General features: G+C 40.4%; 1 protein-coding gene across 2 annotated transcripts; it reads right to left on the bottom strand.

The window, feature by feature from the left end:
* Nucleotides 1-9,850: 9,850 nt before the first annotated feature.
* AP5M1 (adaptor related protein complex 5 subunit mu 1) lies at nucleotides 9,851-19,079 on the bottom strand. Of its 2 annotated transcripts, XM_032188439.1 has the most exons (8): nucleotides 18,988-19,079; nucleotides 14,756-15,401; nucleotides 13,060-13,287; nucleotides 12,477-12,616; nucleotides 11,662-11,747; nucleotides 11,446-11,561; nucleotides 11,101-11,197; nucleotides 9,851-9,991 (listed from the first exon to the last, which is right to left on the bottom strand). In XM_032188439.1, exons 1-8 carry the CDS (start codon nucleotides 19,053-19,055, stop codon nucleotides 9,909-9,911), a joined length of 1,464 nt encoding a protein of 487 aa, XP_032044330.1. In that variant the 5' UTR covers nucleotides 19,056-19,079; the 3' UTR covers nucleotides 9,851-9,908. The 2 variants fall into 2 exon arrangements, with proteins under 2 accessions (XP_032044330.1, XP_032044331.1); XM_032188440.1 differs by lacking the exons at nucleotides 9,851-9,991; nucleotides 11,101-11,197 and having other exon boundaries at nucleotides 11,478-11,580.
* Between the last annotated feature and the right edge of the window lie 101 nt (nucleotides 19,080-19,180).

The raw sequence follows: 19,180 nt of genomic DNA, 5'->3' as shown, positions 1-19,180 counted from the left end.
AGTGATTTGAGAGGTGATTCTGTACAAATGGGTTCATGTCGCTTCATGTGGCTTGTCTCTCTCGGATTTGAGGGCCAATGTGCCTGTTTTAGCAAAATGAGGTGTTATTTTTCTAGTTGTTCGGTCTGCAGTCTCAGCTCACCCACCAACATCAGGAAATACAGGGATACCAACTGGATTCTGACCTTGTGCCTGCTGCTGCTGCAAAGCCTGCTGACTTCCAGTTAAGCTCAGGGTTAATTACAGACATGCTTCCATAGAAAATAGATAAATAGAAACAAAATCATAGTTTGTGGATGCTGTTGCATTTTTAATGGGGTTTAGGGGTGAAAGGCACACCCTGAGTCTTGCTGGTGTAGCGCCCAAAATCTGGGAGAAACCTTGGAAAAACCCTGCAAGTGGTAAAGTGATTTCATGGCGATTTGAGAATATAACCCTGAGTCCATTTCAAAAGAGCCTTTTGCACACCTTGTCATAGTCATCAGAGACTTATCAGCACAATGCACCTCTGCTCACCTGGACCATGGCAGAGAGCTGCTGTGTCCCCAGGTGAGGACACCTCTGCTCTGGGCTCAGAGGGGACTGGAGCTGCTGCAGCATTGAGAACGAACCTCATTCTTTGCAATGACCAAGCTTCAGTCAAAAAGTCATTCCCAATCCTTCTCCATCCCCCAAAGTATTCTACCTCATAGCCAGACTCCACGGAACGTCTAGGTAGAGGAGCAATACATGAAAATATAAAATAAAAAGGGAATGCTGGACCCAAGGCAATAGAGAGATGGATTTTGCAATGCTCATGCAAAAAAGTGCCTGCAAACCAGTGACCCACTGGCTAACCAGCACAACAGACACAAGCAACACGAATAAATAACAGCTAAGAACCAATCCCTTCTTGCAAGACTTTTATTTTATTTTATTTTATTTTATTTTATTTTATTTTATTTTATTTTATTTTATTTTATTTTATTTTATTTTATTTTATTTTATTTTATTATTATTTTTTTTTTTTTTGCAGCTTTAGCAGTGGTTTGGCATCACCACCGGGGGGCAGAAAAGGCCTTTGAAGAATAGGAGCCTTGCCCATCAAAACTGCAGCGTTTCTCAAGTAACGAAAGTTTTTTTTTTTTTTTTTTTTCTCGTGTTTTGTACCCTTTATTGAAATTAGGAGGTTGACCTATTGTGCACATGGCTCATAAAGCAGTAGTCTGTGCAGTGGAAGGGAGTTTAAGGCCTTTGTGCTCTAGAAATACTCTTAAGGGAGCATAGCTGCACAGTAGGGATGGTGAAGATAATTTCTGTTTTGTGAAGGAGTTATATTTATTAGGAAATTAAGCAATAGATTATTGTGATAAATTAGGAAATAGATTTTAATGTAATTGGCACAGATTCTGTATCATATATCCTATATCATATGATGAAAATTTGTTATTGCTTGACTTGGGAAAAAAACAAATGTAACTGATCAATGCCTTTCAGATATTTTGTCTTAGATATTTCTCATCTTATTTTTGCTGTATACTTATGTATGTATATTACATACTTATGTACATAAATATTGTATTTACAAGAACACAGACACACACAACAACTGCAAAGAAAGCTCATCCTCTCCACATTTTTCTTTTTGCTTAACCACACGTAATGCAGTCAAGGCATTTTCTGTATCTTGTATATATCCAACCCAATCTTCCTAAATAATTTAACCCAGTCGTTAGCTAAATCGAGTAATCAATTATAAATCCTCAATGGGGCAGTACAGGGATCAGCCTGGGGCTTGTGGGTTTTTGGTTTGGTTGTTTGTGGTCACTGTGTTGTGTTTGCTATGCTATAACATTGGGCAGGCAACATTTTGGCTCATTTTCAAAGCTCATTTTCTCTCCCTCTCTGGCTTTTTGTGGAGTACATATAATCATTTTGGTAAATATATACAACCTTTTAAAACCCTCCTGTTTTATTTTCACTGAATTAAGAGGAGATGCAACATTATATTTACCAGAAACACCCTAAATGTTCCCTCGGCAGTCTTACAAACTATCATGTTACTCCAGATTTTGGCATTTCTTAAAAGGGATTTCTTTCCTAAACCCACTACACTGTAATGGCTCTTAAGAAGCTGTTACTGTCTAGAGTGTAAATCCTTCTTAGTTTGTGTATTATTGACCTGATCAAGTGCAATGGGGGCTGCCGATGAGCCTTGGGGGAGATTTTGAGGCTGTTGTGAGCAAGGAGTCTCACTTGGAAATGCTTAGAAATTGGAGGAAAATTAAGAGAGGAAAAAATCCAGGTAGAGGGAACCTAGTGCAGAGTGTCTTTTTAAAAACTCAACCTATTTAATATAATGGAATAAACATACACATGATGTATCTAGAGAATGGTTTACAGGTTGCCTGCAGAACACAGAAACCCCAAATACAGCCTCAGTTCTGCAGTAATATATGTACATAGTTTAGCTTTAGGAGGCTGGTTTTAACAGATCTTGCTGACAGGAAATTAATTTAAGAAACTATCTAATATCTCAGGATGTGTAAAGTATAAAAAGTGGAAATAAATATTTTTTCTTCCCCTCTTAAGCACATAATCAGCATTTACATACAAACAATTTTCTTCAAATAAGGCAGCTCAGAGTGAAAATCCTGGCAGTTGCTTTAACAAAAATAAAAATAATAATAATAAAAAAATCCCACAAATTATATTGTTCTGTTCTTCCGCTTGCCATAAGAAAATATAACTTTGTGCCCGATCCTGGCTGACCCAGACAGAGGCTCAAGACTTTGATCCAAGTCTGGCTCTGTGCAATATTTTTTAGCTTATGCATGTATAAAATAATGCAACAATTCAGCAAAAGACAGCATATTGGTGAATGGAAAAGAAAAAATAAGAACAAATCTAGCTTCAGATGTCAGATGGCTTGAAATATTTGATTGTAGTGTATGACTTTTGTAATCTGTTGTCATATATTTTCTTTGTATTCATAGGGTTGCAGCTGGAGAAGGAGAAAAGGGATTTTTAGCAAAACACAAGGTGAATCCTAAGGAACAATATTTGACCAGATTAAACAGGGAAATGTTGTGCCTTATCGGATTTTCAAAAAGGAAAGATCATTTACATGCGCCACGCACTAATCTGAAATAAAACGGCAGCTTTGTAAGAGCAAGGAAAAAACTGGTTGCAAATCAAGGCCCTGGACAGGTCAAGTAGCAAAAAATTTTGGCCAGCTGGAATATCGCCTTTCTGAAAACAATGTCCTGGAGCCTTATTGCCGAAGAGTGAGAGGAGCCGCTTGTCCCGTTATGTAAGAAACAAACCCCATTCGGCATTCAATTGACTTTCTAACTCGGGAGACAGGACTTCACATCTTCAAATACTGAAAATAGATTGCATTCTTGGCCCTTCGCTTTGAAAGGTTGGGGAGAATAAGCGCACACCCTGGTCGTGTTCTAGTGATCTCGCTAATCTCAGTTGCACTTTGTCAGAACGAGGTAACTGGTCGTTAAGTGAAATACCTTAGATCAAAGGGGGATTAATCGCCAACTGAATCCTTGCTGAATAAACCTGTCATTCAAGAAAATTATTTCCACTGAACTTAGCAGAGGATTGAAGGTATTTGCATAACAGGGACCCGCGTACTTCAGCCAGGTTAAAAGGTTCGGAATTCATCCAGTGTTTAGCTTTTTGGCTCCTTTGCCTTTCAGCGGCCCTGTACAATGGTTTTTAATCTGATAATGCAGCTAACTATCTAAATGATGTCAGAACAGGAAAGTATTGCAAAGTTTGGATGAGGGATGGATCAATTTCACTTTCAGTAACTCCTAAATCTGATTTGTTGGAATTTAAGATGTAATCCTTAAAAAAAGTCCCTTAAACCGGAGGGCTGTTTATTAACATCCTTTTTTTATTTGACCTTTGTCTTAGAAACAACGTGTCTTGCCTGCTGCCCTCCTCGGGGCTTTCCCTGATAATTTGGTATAGGTTTATGCACGGGGCTATAAGTGAAGCCCACGTATCTGTGTGCCCATTGCATCTACGTATCTGCACAAACACACACAAACAGTTTTCAGGCCTTTTTTTATTCAAGCCTGCCTTTCTGAGGTCACAATGAATTCAAACGTAAGTGAGATGGGTATAACTAAATAAGTGGACCAAAGTCTTCCATGATTTTCTAAGATCAGTCCTCAGAAGAGATTCAGCTGCCACAGCCTTGTTCAGTTTTGTTGTACAATTGCATCAATGTTTATAAATGAAATGAATTACCTCTATTTTATTGGGACTTTTTTGTGGAAATATCATTTGCAGTGGAAGGGAGACAAAGGGCTCTTCCATGGCTGTAAAGCAATGGCTTTTTAATCTGCATTATAAAAATTGGGGGAAACACTTAAAAATATTTGTTTCTGGAAGGTGCTTTCTCTCCAGCCCTCCCTGAGGTTCATTTGCAAGCTTTTCCACCTCTCCTACCTTTTGGGCATACGGAAGGATGACAAGCTACATGGTGGACGTCAGATTTCATAATCAGATTTTGACAATAAATGGAATTTAGCCACTTCTGCATCTAGAATGTGGCTGACACCATTCATTCTTTCAGTGGGCGCAGTTCATATTCACAGCAAACTCAAAGCATCTTTCAAGTTAAAAAAATTGCAAAGAATGGTTATCAAAGAAAATGAATAAAATCCATATTGAGATAATTTTTTAGAAAATGATTGAAGTTTTAACCCAAGAAAGGACTCTTAGAGTTTCTTATAGCTTAGAATAAGAACATGTCAATCACGATTAAGCTTCTGGAATTGGAATCCCTTTGAAATGCAGCTGTTTCTTCTTTAATTGTGGCAGCGGACTCAAAAGAAAAGAAAGGTCCAGCCTTAAAGATGAGTAAGGAATACAAAATAGCTCGGGATTAGTTGTGGAGTTCAAAGGTCGCTAATTACACTAAGGAGTTCCCAGACACAGGGAAAACATTAAACAGGTCACCTACCAAACGGGAAACAGACTTTGACTTCAAAAAAAAAAAAAAAAAGATCCTGAAGAGATAGGTTTCTAGAGAAAATCAAAAGCATCGTGGCCAGCTGATCTCAATGGGGAGAAAATAGGCTGGGTTTAGTTCTCTGCTGTTACATGTCTCTACTAAAAATTATCTAGAGCTCAGCCAGGTGTCTAAGATGCTCCACGAAGGCAGAAAAGGGAAAGGAGCAGGCCTTTGCCCTAAAATATGGGTTTTTAATTGCTTTGCGGGATCTGAGTCCCTGAAAAAAACTCCATGTGGGTTCAGCCCATCATCATATCATGATATGGCTCGATTCATATGGGATGAGCCATCTATGCTGACAGGTGCAGCTTGGAGAGAAAACCTTTGGGAGAGCCACAGGAGCCCCTCTGGGGGTGGCAAGGCAAGGTCTGGGGGACAGCAGGCCACCCCTGCCCCAGAGGAGCGCAGCTCCTCTGTTTTCCAGCTTTTTCATGGCCCCACTAACTTGTTTGCAAATCCCTCCAGGCATCCCACACATGCTGCAGCTCCTTAGGGACCAGTATTTAAGCTCCAAGGATGCTGGTTTCTCCTGAAAGCCTCTGGGGGACACGCTGCTGTGTCCTATCTCCTGGAAAGGCAGCAGTAGGCCATGAACTCTTGGTCCTCTGGGCCTAGGTGTGGGGGCAGAGTGCCAGTTGCTTTCCTTCCTGTTTGTTCACAAGCTAGAGAATTCACATTTTTAGGACAACAAAGCTTATTTATTTATTTATTCCTCTCAGATCCTCCTCCCCTGCATGAATCATCTTTCCATTTCTGCAAAAATTGGTGGGTTGGAGCATCTTAGGGCAAAAATCCTAGATAATCCCGGAGATGCACCTAGCCAAGTAGCCCACGCCGGGTCCATACAGTGTCTTATTCGTGCCCAAGGAATTTTTAGCATTGACATCAGTGGGAGTTGGACTGAGAGTTAAAAATGTTTTCTATGGCCTGGGCCTGAATAACTTGGGGGTGGCACGATGGGAACAGAGCTTAGGAACGACCCAAGGTGCCTCCGTGGGATTCCCACTGACAGCCATACAGTGCTATAGCAGCTACCCCTGCTGCTTCCCAGACTGGGATCCACAAAACTCTTTGTGGGAAATAGCGACAGTAAAATAAACCTTGGAGAACTCCAGTCATGGGGACGAGGGGTAACAGGACCAAATGACAGTGGGAGCCTCTAGGCAGTAAGTCAGAGACAAGGCTGCCCAGGGGAATGGGTCCTTTCTAAAGGAAGAGGATGAGAGAACGAGGGTAGAGGTAGGTGGTGATGAAGGAAAAGGCAAATGTAATGAAGGACAAACACGGGCTTGCTCACAAGCTGTGCTATGACCTGAAAGTCAGCAGGGCTTGTACAAATAGGACAAAGTGTGGCAGATTTCTAGGCTAGCGTGAACAAGTAGATGCTTTGTTCTTTCAGTGTTTACTCATTGCCAATTGGCCAAAGTAATTAACACTGTTGAAAAAGAGCATATAAATGGAGAGGAGGGAAGGGATAATTTGGGCAGTGTGTAGAAAAAGTAGCTGCTTACAAATTATCTGAAGTAACAGGATTTACCCCTAAGTACTTGAGGAATTGGCAGAGACAATCTTGGAGGTGTCACCAAGTAGCTTGGTAGGAGGAAGAGAAACAGAAAAGCAACCGATTACCTCTAGGATGAGTGGTGGTAAGTAACAGGCAGCACAGATTTGACAACATCGAGCCACGTTAGGCAGACTAATTCCTTTCCGCAGCGAGAGGAACAAGCCGTGTGGATTTGGGGGGGACACCTGGTGTCTCACACATGGGCACTGGTGGTGCTTTTGGCTTGTCATGACTGACATGACTAGTAAGTGAGGAGATATGGTTGAGGTGACGGATGGAGGTGGTAGGGTGCTCCCAGGGGCTGGGAAGCTGTTGTCCAGCCGTAGTTTCCAGCTGAGGGAAGAGGGACTTACTGGTCCTGTCTTGCCTCTGGTACAGCTCAAGATTTGAAGGGGGGAGAGTGCACACAAGACACCCAAGGGGATGCCTCTCCTCACCTCAGCACCTTGGAAAATCCCAACCCTTTGGACATCACACGATGAGGGAGAGGCAGGTCGTACTGAGGGGAGCCAATGGGTGGGGGCATGGAGAACCAAAGAGACCTTGGTGAGGGCTCACCAATTCTCAGTAGCTTCAACCAAGACATTTTCGAAGAAATGGGGGCAGTGTGGGTTGGTGACAACTGCACCAGTGCTAAATACTTCTGTATTGTTCCTCCTTAAACATCCAGTGATTGCATTGGCCCTTCTGGCCACAGAACGTGCATCTAAACCTCATGCTAGGACTTGACACTCCTTGGTCTTCTCCCTTGCACCACGTATCAATGGCATTTGTTCTCAGATTGATACTTTTGCACTTGTGCTGGAACATCTTTTCTTTTATTAATTTGTTTTTCATTATTTTTTTTCCTCCCCCCAGAAACATTCAAACCATCCTGAATGAGGGTTTCAGCACAGTCAGTAAATATTGCATCTTGCTCTTCACACCCTCTGTGAACTTCATCAATGCAAATTCTCTGTTTCTTTCCACACCTTCCACTAAGTGTTAAATAACACAGCTGGGATCCAAAACATGTTTGATGACATTTCCCCACTACCACTGTGTTTGGAAATGTCAGCCAGTTTTTACATTATATATGGATTTTGCATTATTTTAATTTTTCAGAGATCTGTTACACCAATTCTCTTTCCCAAATAAATGTGCAGTCTCATCTAAAAACTGTGTTTTGTACTATATTTTTGTTTTAAATTAATGTTAATTTGCATTAGTTACATTACCCCCATTTTTTTTATGAGATGGTGAGTATACTTTAATGAAGTCAATTCCGAATTAGATTTTTTTCCTATTTATATCCATAGTTTTATTTGAGAACATGTTGGGTTGACAAACAATACTTATTTACATCCTTCTGTCTATTCTTTTCAAAGATTTGTGTGTTAGTTTTCTAGTCCTCTGAAATGCAGTATTAAGTCTGGAGAACTCCATGGTCAGTTCTTGAAAAACTCTCTGTGCAAAGCTATCTGTATAGATCTCGTACAGTCTACACCTGTGATGAAATTATAAATATAAGCACTTTAAGTGCTCTCACAGAAGAAATAGTGCTCTGTACCAAAAGTGTCAAAGAGAAAAAATAAGAATTCACAAGATCCATGAGAATGGGTCCTTTGGGAATGCCCTCACCTGACCCTCTCTCCACCAGCATGGCTGTCTCGTGGTTGTCACACAAGACCATTTGATTATGGCATGTGACAACTGGAAACATGGACAAGAGGAAAAAGAAATGGAACACTATTTGTGAAGCCTTCTCCCCCCTCCTTCCATTAATTGCAAGGTGATCCTCCTATTCTAATGCACAGAATTTTGACAGCCCCTTCATTATTTCAGAGCATTTCTTGAGGAGTTCTCTTTGAACACCTGTGAAGAAGAAAAGCCATTCCTCCATGGTGCTGCAGTGCGGAACAGACAGCTCCCATCTTTCTTACAGGTAGGCTGAAAGCGAACACCACATACTGAAATTCTGCATTGAACGATGCAGAACATGATCCACACCTTTTCAACAGAAAGACCTCTTTCACCACCGACACCGTGGTGTTGAGGCATGCAGATGGCTGTAATGAGCGGGGGCTGGATTCTGGGCAAATTCATTAACTCACCTTTTGTCTGCTAATCAGAACAGATGCATCACTTTTGTGAAACAAGTCATAGCACAGCGCTCTCGTGTAAGTTTGCATGTTTCAGCTGAATGTCATGGTTCACATGAATTAATCCACCCTTCAGAACATTTAACCAACCAATTAGATTACTGTCTCGATCTAAGCATTTTTTAAATTATAGCCTAAAACTTTTCTCTGTACATAATCATTAATCTTATTTATCTCACAGCGTACAGTTAAACAAGAGGTATAGCAGGAGCAGCCGGCGTGCTCGGTTATTAGACGGCATTCTTCTCTTCTTTTGTGCTGCTCTCCAGGTTCTCTCAGTTTTTCACCAGCCTTTCAGAATTTGCTCATTTCCTGATAACTCTCTTCAAGTCCATTTCCTGTGTTCCTGCAGATACCAATTTTCTTCTAAAAATTAGAGGTCTGCCTCTGTAAACTGAGTCCTTTTCTTTTATGCTTATTTTTCTAAGGTAAATGGCTTGGTGATGTTTTTTTGGAACCTCCAGCAAGCTTAGCTGCTTTTGCCTCCTCAGTGTCTTGTGATTTGAAAAAATGGGTTTACATCTCTGGTTCCTTACTAATACTAATTAGAGTTTGCATGCATGTATGAAGGGGAACTCACCACTTTTACTGACAGAGGCCATAAAGATTCCTGTACTGTCTCCCCTTTTAGTAGCACTGTTCATGTCACACTGTCTCTCTTAAGACCCTTGTAAATTATTGACTCATACATTCTGTACATACATACACAAAATAATCTTGTGAAAAGAATGGAACTCTTGCTTTTGACTGTCCTGCTTATCAAGAAACTAATCAGATTCTTGTAACTTCAGGAATGGAGTAAGACACTGAAAGCTTTCATGTCTTGGAAAGCTCTTTGGTTCACAAAACCAACAAAGTAACTGGGTGTCCTCGCAGAAGACCTGCCCACACAAACCAGTCTGTATCATCTGTATCACTAGGTATTGTACCAGTTAATGTTAGAATGGAGAGTAAATATGGCCAGGGAAAACACAATTCAAATCGTCTTCTCTAGGCTGTAATCCAGGGCTAAACAATCTAAAATAAACTTATGTTTTTAAGAGAACTGAATTCATTTGTTTTTAATCACAACAGATGGTTTTTAAACAAACAAAACAACACTGGATCAAATTTATTTTCATTGTATCATAGTATTACTTTAATTCCCTATTTTGTTTAATCACAAAAATCATTCACAATTACATCAGTAATATAAACTTTTGTACATGATAGGTGCTGATGCTTCAGAATTCCAGATGTAATAATCAGATGAAATCAGTTCCCGGGCTAAAAAACAAATGGGAAAAAAAAGACACAAAAAACAAACATTACAGGGTACTTTACAATCAGATATACTTTCATCCAAGTTAAGAGACTGCTAATATATCTTTTCTGTAAACTAGTAAGGATGTATTGGCCTCTTTAAACTGTAAGACCCTTACTATTATTTGAAAATTATTTCTGATAATAATACATTTAAAATCTCAGCTTCAATTACCTTTACTAATGTACTAGTCATAAGCTTAAAATTCAGAGGTTAAGTCAAAAGCAAGAAGATGTCTCAGATTTTGTTCAATGAATATAAATCACAGACTTGATATAAAACACAGTATGAAAGTAATGCTTTTTTGTGTTACAGTTTAGGACCGAACGTGACCCATCACAAACTTAACAGTGTAGATCACAGTTTTCAAGGCATTTACAGACTATTTCTAACACGACCAACAGAAGTTGCAGTAGACAGAAAGCAACAAAGAAAAATGTTGCTATTATACAGTAATGCTCAGATTTAATGACTGCCAGATTTAATGACTGTGTTCCCATTTAGTATATTTTTGGTGCAGACATGTAAGAAGTGACATGTTAACTCCAGAACAGGCAGTGGTTTCTGCTCCACAGATTTAATGAACCATATCCCCCAACAGATAATGGTATGATGACACCAACAGACAGCAACAGTCTCAGCTTGTGTGCACGAGCTGAGTTCTGTGCCTGCAGACCGTACTTCCAGTCCACACATATCTTCAAATAAGTGTCCTAAACAAGAGGCCAGACTACAGCAAGGTGTTCTCTGTCCCGCCATTATTATAAAGTTCTGCCATTACGCAGAACATTGTAAAACACCAGGGTGAATGCAAGAGAGCCTGAGAAGACTTGACTTGGTCATTTAGCAGTAAGAGCTTTCATCTAAAAAGGTGACGTCAGTCCCTACTCCAAGAAACCATTAACCATTGCAAGAAAAAAGTACAAAGCAGAAAACAAAATTTCTGGGATGTCCCAAGGAAACAAGGAAAAAGATTTGTCCAATTTTATCTATGTTATTTTAATCATTGATATCTGATTTATTTATCAGAAACTGCATACTAAAGTTATAATTGACATTTTTAGTAACTCACATGCAGTAATTTTGGGTTTTCCTGGTGCAAAGATCTGGACAGAATGCTGGTCTACGTAACATCCAGTAAGTGTGAAGTCTGGGATCCTAAAATACATCTACAGAAAGAGGAAATACACGGTAAGATGCATAGTGTAATGGCTGCTGTGCAAATACTGGCAACCTGTGCTAGATGCTCCGTGTGTGCAAGCTTACCCCAAAAAGACAGGACATCAAATCCTGTAAGTAAGACAAAAGAAGACTCTATACCGAGTGAAACCCATTAAAATCAATGTATTTTCATAGCCAGTTTAAGATAATAAAAAAATGGCTATTAAGGCAGCATTTCACAGAGACCATGACTTACTTTTACATAAGCCGTGTTCCCAGTGCAAACGTAGTCAGTTGGGTGCTCTTCACCTGCAGCACCAAAAGTCACAGTTCCAGTAAGAGAAACTTCTGAAGATTTAGGGAACTTCTGTCCTAAAGCCAGAAACAGCATCTATAAGAAATGATACAGCTGTGCTTACACTAGAGAAAACCAATGGGGGGAAGGATGAGTGCACAGGGGTATTCTACTTACCAATGATCCAAACCAGTAGGCTCTTCTCTCGTGACAAATCCAGTTGGCCATAACTAACTTTGTACTCCAAATGAGCGATTGGGCCCCTACAGCATGAAAAAGGAGCAATAAAGCCACTGGACTTAATACCATTCAGTTATTTGTTAACAATAATTTTGTTAAAGAAAGCAACAAATGCTGAAAGACATTATTTATGTGCATTCAGACAAATCACACGTATCTAAACAAAATGCTAATTTATGGAAAGAAATTACAGGGCAGGAGGAAATCACTGTGGTTTCAACCTAGTAATCATGAGAGCTATAGATATTTTACTGTCTTTAGTTCACTGATAGCATTTTACTAACACTATGATCACCATCAGCAACTCTGTATCATTTCATCTGTAAATTTTCATTATAATTATGTGACAGTGTAGTTACTGCAGTTGTCAGAGAGGCTTACATGAAAACTATCGCTTTAATTTTAAATAACTGTATTTTTGATAATCTGATCTGTAGCTAGGATTAGCAGTCTTAAGGAACAGGTAACCCTGGTTTAGAAGTGTTCTCAAGACATAATCCACCTGGAGGATTGTAGCAGCATTTCACATAAAAAAAAAAAAAACACAGGGAAACAGGATACTCCATGGAAGTATTGAGAATGTTACCAAATACTCTGGTCAGGAGTCAGAACAATTCCAAGGCTGTTTCCCAATATTTGCAAAGTTGGTGTCTTTGATGGGGCACAATCTGTTACATTGACTCCTGACAGGTTAGTTTTTGGAAGATCACAGAGAAAAGGAACAAATCTATTTAGGATTTCTTTATTCTTACCTGTTGAAAAAAGGTATACGAGCTTCACAGTATTCAAAAGAATTCTTTATGCTTTCATGAAGCTTCAAATTAACTGTTAACTTTAACTGTGATCCCTCTTCAATGAGTTGGTAACATCCCAGAATTGGTGGAACAGGTACCTGGAGAAAACCACATTAATTCTCAAGATATGACAACAATACCATTGTAAGATCAGTTATATACTGTCTTAGTTGCTAAAGTACTTCAAAAAATAAAGTTGTTAATTGCCGAGCAGTTTTGAACAGTATCCATCAAACTCTTTGGGCTACTTACCATACACAGATTTGCCCATGTATGTACTTTAAATCTCATCCTGGACTCATTCTGTCTAATTCAGGCATCTAAGTTGCTCACAAATTAAAAGTAGTCAAAGGTACTGGCACCTTCTGAAAGTGACGCAGATGACTCAAGTCCTGAAGTGCCTTCCAAACAGTTTACGATATAAAGAACATTTTACCTGCCTGTATTGGACTGAAAGTCCTATTTAGATGCATTCAACACCACAGGTATTTTTATTCCTGTTTGAGGGCTGGAAAACAACGAGGGTCAGGGATGTTATTACCTGGGAAGTGTAGTAACACAAGTTGAACGAATCTGAAGGAGGAATGAAAGGAAATTTGTAAGGTCCACTATACACAGAATCATCCAGTGGATCGACACTGCTGGACATGAGCATGGCAGGATCAACGGAGGTCACACAGTGATGGACCAGGATATCTTGGAGTGGAGAGCCATTAGTTGGGAGATTCAAAGTGAGGGTTACATTTGGTGCAGCTCCCTCTATATCACACTGGGGAAAAACGAAGACAAAAGATTATTCTACAATATTTCCCTTAAGCCAGAATTAGATGTTCAAACAATCAAACACAAATATTAAACCATCACACTAAAATTTTTCAGCTGTCTTCAAACTTTAGTACTGACAAATACTTTCAAAACAAAGTCCCTTTCTCAATTCTGTAGCCTCTCCTGTATGGCTAGTGATGCAGCCTTAGCTAGATGTCTCTTAATTGAGAGCTGCTCTTTAGCAGCAAACCAGCACATAAGCAAGCCAAGGACTTACTGCTATAGCTAAATCATTTTGAATGTTACATAAACAGACTTGGTGACAGTCTAATTAATTCAGTTACTTTTACAACATCCGCTTAATGGATTGCAGCATGCTATTAATGGCCACTGTGGTCCCACGTCAGCTTTCTCACAGCAACCATGTGCAGTGCCTCCATTGTCTTGTCCCTTTGCGTGCCAGCTCAGCAGCACATGATTATACCAAGGCTTTCATTTATGTAAGACCATCCACTCTGCAAGATGACCTAGAAACTTGTCCCTCTGAGAGCAGGAAGCTGTTCACCCACATAATCCCTACCAGCATGGCTGGTGGGAAATAAGCAAGTCTTCAGAAGTGCAGTACTTAGGTTGGCTTCCTTTGGAGACAAGTATCCCACCTCTTACTAGCAATTAAATTAGCATGATCCACTTTTTATTACGTCTTTCTCCTCTTAAAACAATGGCAGTTACAAACACAGTGTACTTTGATAATATACCAAGTATAATTTGGAACCAAGAATGTTAAGTACACCAATTATAGAATATACAAAAATGTTAATGTATTCTGTAATAACTATTAATCTATTTAGTCCACATTCCCCAAATTTTAGTATTAAACAATAAAAGCCATTGCCATATATAAAAACATTCAAATTAATTGTGCTACTGGTTCATTTCCATGGATTCTGTATCAACAGTTCTTATGTGGATTCAAATTTTGTTGTAATTGAATAGAAGATTTAATTTTTGCATGGTAAGAAAATTAAGTAAAAATGCTCTGTAAAGACACTTGCAGACTAACTATTTCTGAATGAGTCTTCTCATTATTTATTAGATAGCCGGAAACAAATTTGGTGTTAGCACTACTATTTCTTAGTCTTTATATGCAAAAGCTGTATGAAACGACTTCTCCCTATTTCATTTAGAATACAACATATGGGAAAATACTTGCAATTTAACTACTGCTGGAGATTTAAGTCCCATAAATAGTTACTGAAAAATGTATGAAGTGTGCAGAAAAAAAAACAGTAAAGACCAAAATAAAAAACACTGCTAACACACTAATATGTAATAGTTTGCTATGCTTTCAAATTTTACCATATTAGAAATTTACTCACCACGTATCAGGGTAAAATTAAATGAGAATTCAATTTCCTAGTGCACTTACACAAAAAGCATTTTGGTGAGACTGGCACAAGAAATGCTCTCACCTTGCAATTCACCACTCCGTAAACTTGCCACATGTCCACGACATCTCTCTTGTCATACTGCATGCACTTGACTTTTTCAGTGATAGAGACATTAACCTGAGGCTTGCCTTTATACGTGTTGGATCTCCAGACCGGTTGCTTCTCATCTGTAGGAATAACCTGAATGTCATCAAACGAGCTGTTTAAACTGCTTATGTTCGTGTTTAAGGGGGTGCCGAGCGGACAGGCCTGTATAAGCAAGTTTCGAAGCTGGCCTATTTTTGCACTCATCTCAGCTTCATTTTTCCGACTCGGAGAAATGTAGTCCAGAATGCCAAACAGAAGAGCAAGTCCTTGAGAGAGTCCACGGATGGTAAGGAGGGGTGGCCGGGGCTCCAAGGTCTCCTCAACCAGTGGAAGACATGCATAGATCAGACCACTCTTCTGGAAAGCCACCACAGGCCAGAGATCCCCTCCTTCGACGCGAACTGAACGTACCGATGAATGATCGATTCGAGTACATGTATCCCGATGCTCCACAAAACTCTGGTCATCCGTGAGCCTAAGTTCAAAGAGCAAGGCTTTAAGAAAATCGTTGTCAGATGGGATAGCCACGTGCGTCGATCCGTTGAAGGCCTCCGCGCGTGTTTCAACGGTGGGGTAACGCCTGCAACATGGAAATAAGAGTGTCTTACTGTCTCATCTTTTCCCACCCAAAATATCATACCAACAGGATTCCAAGAAGCAAAAGCACACCACCCCTTTTCTGGCTGTCAGAGAATGCAAAAACACCACAAAAATCTTTGGAACATTGATATAGCCAAGGATGTGTTTCAAGTATCAGAGTAGCTCCTGAAGGCCAAGCTCCTAGAAGTAACCTCATGCCAGCAGACACTGGCAGTGTCCTGATAGAAAGAATGAGAGGATCACAATGTAAACCACAGTCAAGAAAACTATTTCACATGTAATTAGGATTTGTACTAGCAGGTAGATTTTCACTGGAAACTTGGAGCAAATGCTTTTATTTTTAAAAGAAATGTGTATCTGTCTGTCTACTGTCCTGTTGCACAAAGATATATAAATGTTTAAACAACACTAATGAACCCAAGCATGACCTACCAGTGCAATGAAATTTCAACAACAAAGTATTTCTAAGAGGTGAGATCACACTGAAGACAACTTTTCAGACACTTTAAGAAGACGGCTGCCACACATAATCAAATTCAACTACAAGAGCTTTTTGCCTACCGACGGCATGCTACTGCTATAGCTCTGCTACTCTACTAAACATTCTTGGACAATATCACTGAAGTTACTTATATACAGGCTTTGCATTGCTCTTCTGAGCTTGCACAATAAATCTGCAGCAGTTGCTTTAACTAATTAACAAGATTAACTACAAATCTTTACAATACTGTAAAGCCAAAAAGATTTCACTGTGCCCAAGTCCAATACTTCCAGCAAGAGTTGCATGTTTTTTGTGAGGGGGCAAACTGGACTCTACAGTGCAGGTGCAATGCGTGTGGCTTAAGTGCTGTCATGACTGTTTCATTGTTTGTTTGTTTTTTTTTGACTTTGGATTATTTAAGATGTAATCTTCATGTCTCAGAGACAAAGTTTTGTATATTCTAAATTTGCTATGTTGCATCAATGTGCGTATTTCACTTCAAATTTTCTAGACATAATGTTTGCAAAAAATCATACCATTCTCTTCTGAAGCAGTACTATTTTAAAGGAAAGAGGGATGAATTTCTTCAAAAACTAACCTAAATCTATCAAGAAAAACTTAAAAGCTGTCTTTTAATAAATAGCAGAGAAAAGAAAAATGCTTACTTCCACTAATGCATTGGTTTTCATGCTTTTTTGGAACTACAAACTCCCCTGACTCTTTCTTAATTTGAGTTTGATAACGGGCTAGCTTTTCTATATTCCTCTTTGCGCATTCCCATAGTAGTTATCTGCAGACCCTCAAAATCCCTGTCACAGGTTACACGCTGGGAACTAAAATCACTTCATGAATCACCTTGCCGTTGTCTCAGGCCATATGCTTGTTTGTGCTCAGGCACACTTATAAACAAACATGGGAGAAACAAATCCGTGGACACATGAGCCTTCTATTATTCTACTTTTTAAACGATTTCTTTAAAGACGTGTTGACAGGCTGTTTCTTAAATTGCCATGGAACTTGTAATCCCAGCAATGTAGTACTTTGTTTTTATCTGTGACCTCCACACCTAACGTCCCCCTTCTGTTCCTGAACGCTTGCATGGCTCTTATCCTATTGCCTACAAGTCCCACCTACATCATCTTTTCTTAACTGAGTAACAGAGTCTTTTGCTGGAGGCAGCTATGCTTCCTCATGCTTATTTTCACTGACTGTGCTTTTTTCTTTGCTTCTTAATCAGGCATCTAGGGCTTTTTTTTTTTTTCCTCAGTAAGGAAAAGGGAAGTGTAAGCAGAGAGAAGCCTGAGCTACAAGATCCGTAAACAGGATACTGATGACAGTAAAACGCCTCCCTACAGTCTCACATCTATTTTGAACAGCAAGGAAACAGTGTGATTTCGCTGCTTGGAAATTTGTGAAGGTTTCCCAACCAAGGTTATTGATAAGCAGCTGCACATAACGTTGGTAGGCATCTCTTATTTTCCGCTGCTGTTTCCAAAGCAAAGGAAGAGGAGATACTTCACTCTAATTCTGTCTGTCTTCTGTCCCAGTCTGCCTGCTGCATTTGCTGAAGCTGTCCCCACACCATGGCAACCTTCTCCTCCTCCTGCTGAACCTCCTCAGCATTAGCTGAGTCATTAGATGATTAGTTACCCCTTGTGATCTTGGTTTTTCAGTATTCCCCTCTAGAAAGTGATGAAAACTTAAAAAGATGAAAGTTTCCATGGATGAATGAGCTTTGGTGATTCAAGAGGGAGACCGTACTTGTTGCCTGAATTAAGTTATGATCAGCTCAAAAAAACTGGAATGCTTTGATGTCCCAGATGTCTTCTCTAAGGTTAAAGATCAGGGCTCACGTATCTCCAGCTGAGTGCCTAAGTCCCGAAACCAACAGTTTCCATGTGATCCAGCATTCTTTATATTGTCTACGCGCTTTGTTGAATTTAAGGTCAGTTAGGAGGATAAACTTGGGGTTTCCACAGCCCTATTATTCCCTCTGGGAACTTGAAAGATCTAAGTCTGGAAATCACTTGAAGTATCAAGTCGAGTTTGCCCTTTTCAAAGGACTGCTATTCCTTGTCTCTGCCGCTCACTGTGTGACAAGTTACTTCGCATATCCCTGTCACCACCCCCCCGGTCCTCCTTGGTGATTACACTCACAGACTTTTCGGACACGGCTTTCTCTTTCTCTGTGTTTGTAGAGGGGAGGCCTCATCTCTAGTCTTGTAGGTAATACAAGGACTATAATACTAATCCTAAAACAATCAGAGGAATGCCCAGCGTGGAGAGCTGTCTGCACCCGAAGATGGAAGACACTCTACTTGCTCTTTTTTATCCTTCTAGGTTTTCTCTCCAGCTTTTCTGAATTCAGATGAGGACTGTAAGTCACGTCTTTATCCAGGTCTCAGCATTTCTTCTTTCCCTATCCCCCAGTTGTTTTTCCTCTCGTTCTTTGGTACCAAGTCCTCTGGAATCATAAAGTGCAAGGAAATGGGCACATTTCCCAGACTGACCAAACCAACTCACCTAGCCCGAAGTCTTATTTAAAAGTATGCAAGAGTTCTGAATAATAAGAAGAAGTCCTGCTTTGGTTCGCTAACTTAAAAACCTCTTTGTATGCAAAGATGAAAATCAAATTGAAAGTTAAATTTCTCCCTGAAAATGCTGTATTTCCAGTGCAATTAATGAACAAGACTAAGAGTTTATAAACAAAATGCATGCTCTGTGCTCTGCCTGTTCCTCTGACAGCATTTCCTCATGGCCACCTCGGCTTTTCCATCAATATTCATACCAAAGCAGAGAGCAGCTTGGCAAGACCTTTTTAAAAATTAAGATTTAGAAGAGAAACCAACACAAAAAGAGGAACGGAGCCGAGAAAGCCCCGTGCAAAACACAGAAGCTGCTAAAAATACACCAGATAACCCCCCAGCGATAACAGCAGGGCGATGAGGCGGGGGGGGGGTGGGCTGCAAGGGGTGCTCGGAGCAGCCTCAGCCCTGCTACAAGAGCATAACCCCAGCGCTGCCCAGCTCCCTTTTCCCCTTCCAACCCCATCCCCGGCGGCACAACCCCGCAAGAAGGGTTTTACCTGGAGAAAAGCACCGCGCCGCCAGCCCGGGGGTCGTGCCTCAGCACCCAGAGCGCCCGCAGCGCCATGGCGCTAGGCTAAGGGGAGGGTGGGGGGGGGACGGGGATGGCTGCGGGCAATGGGGGGCGGCCGGGGCAGGGCAGGAGATGGCGGCCGGGACCGGGGAGGAGCCGGGAGCTGCGTGCGGCGGTGG

Source organism: Aythya fuligula, chromosome 5 (assembly GCF_009819795.1).
Source record: "Aythya fuligula isolate bAytFul2 chromosome 5, bAytFul2.pri, whole genome shotgun sequence".
Taxonomy (NCBI): Eukaryota; Metazoa; Chordata; class Aves; order Anseriformes; family Anatidae; genus Aythya; species Aythya fuligula.
Note: the sequence above shows the minus strand (reverse complement) of the source record. Positions and strands in the feature narration are given on the sequence as shown.

Excerpts from the sequence above, each read along its gene's own strand:
- AP5M1 (XM_032188439.1), bottom strand. The coding sequence starts at position 19,055 with ATGGCGCTGCGGGCGCTCTGGGTGCTGAGGCACGACCCCCGGGCTGGC. Across the intron at positions 11,562-11,661 it reads CCTACTGGTTTGGATCATTG|GACAGAAGTTCCCTAAATCT; the intron begins GTAAGTAGAATA and ends TTCTGGCTTTAG. Across the intron at positions 11,198-11,445 it reads GGAACACGGCTTATGTAAAA|ATGTATTTTAGGATCCCAGA; the intron begins GTAAGTCATGGT and ends CTCTTTCTGTAG.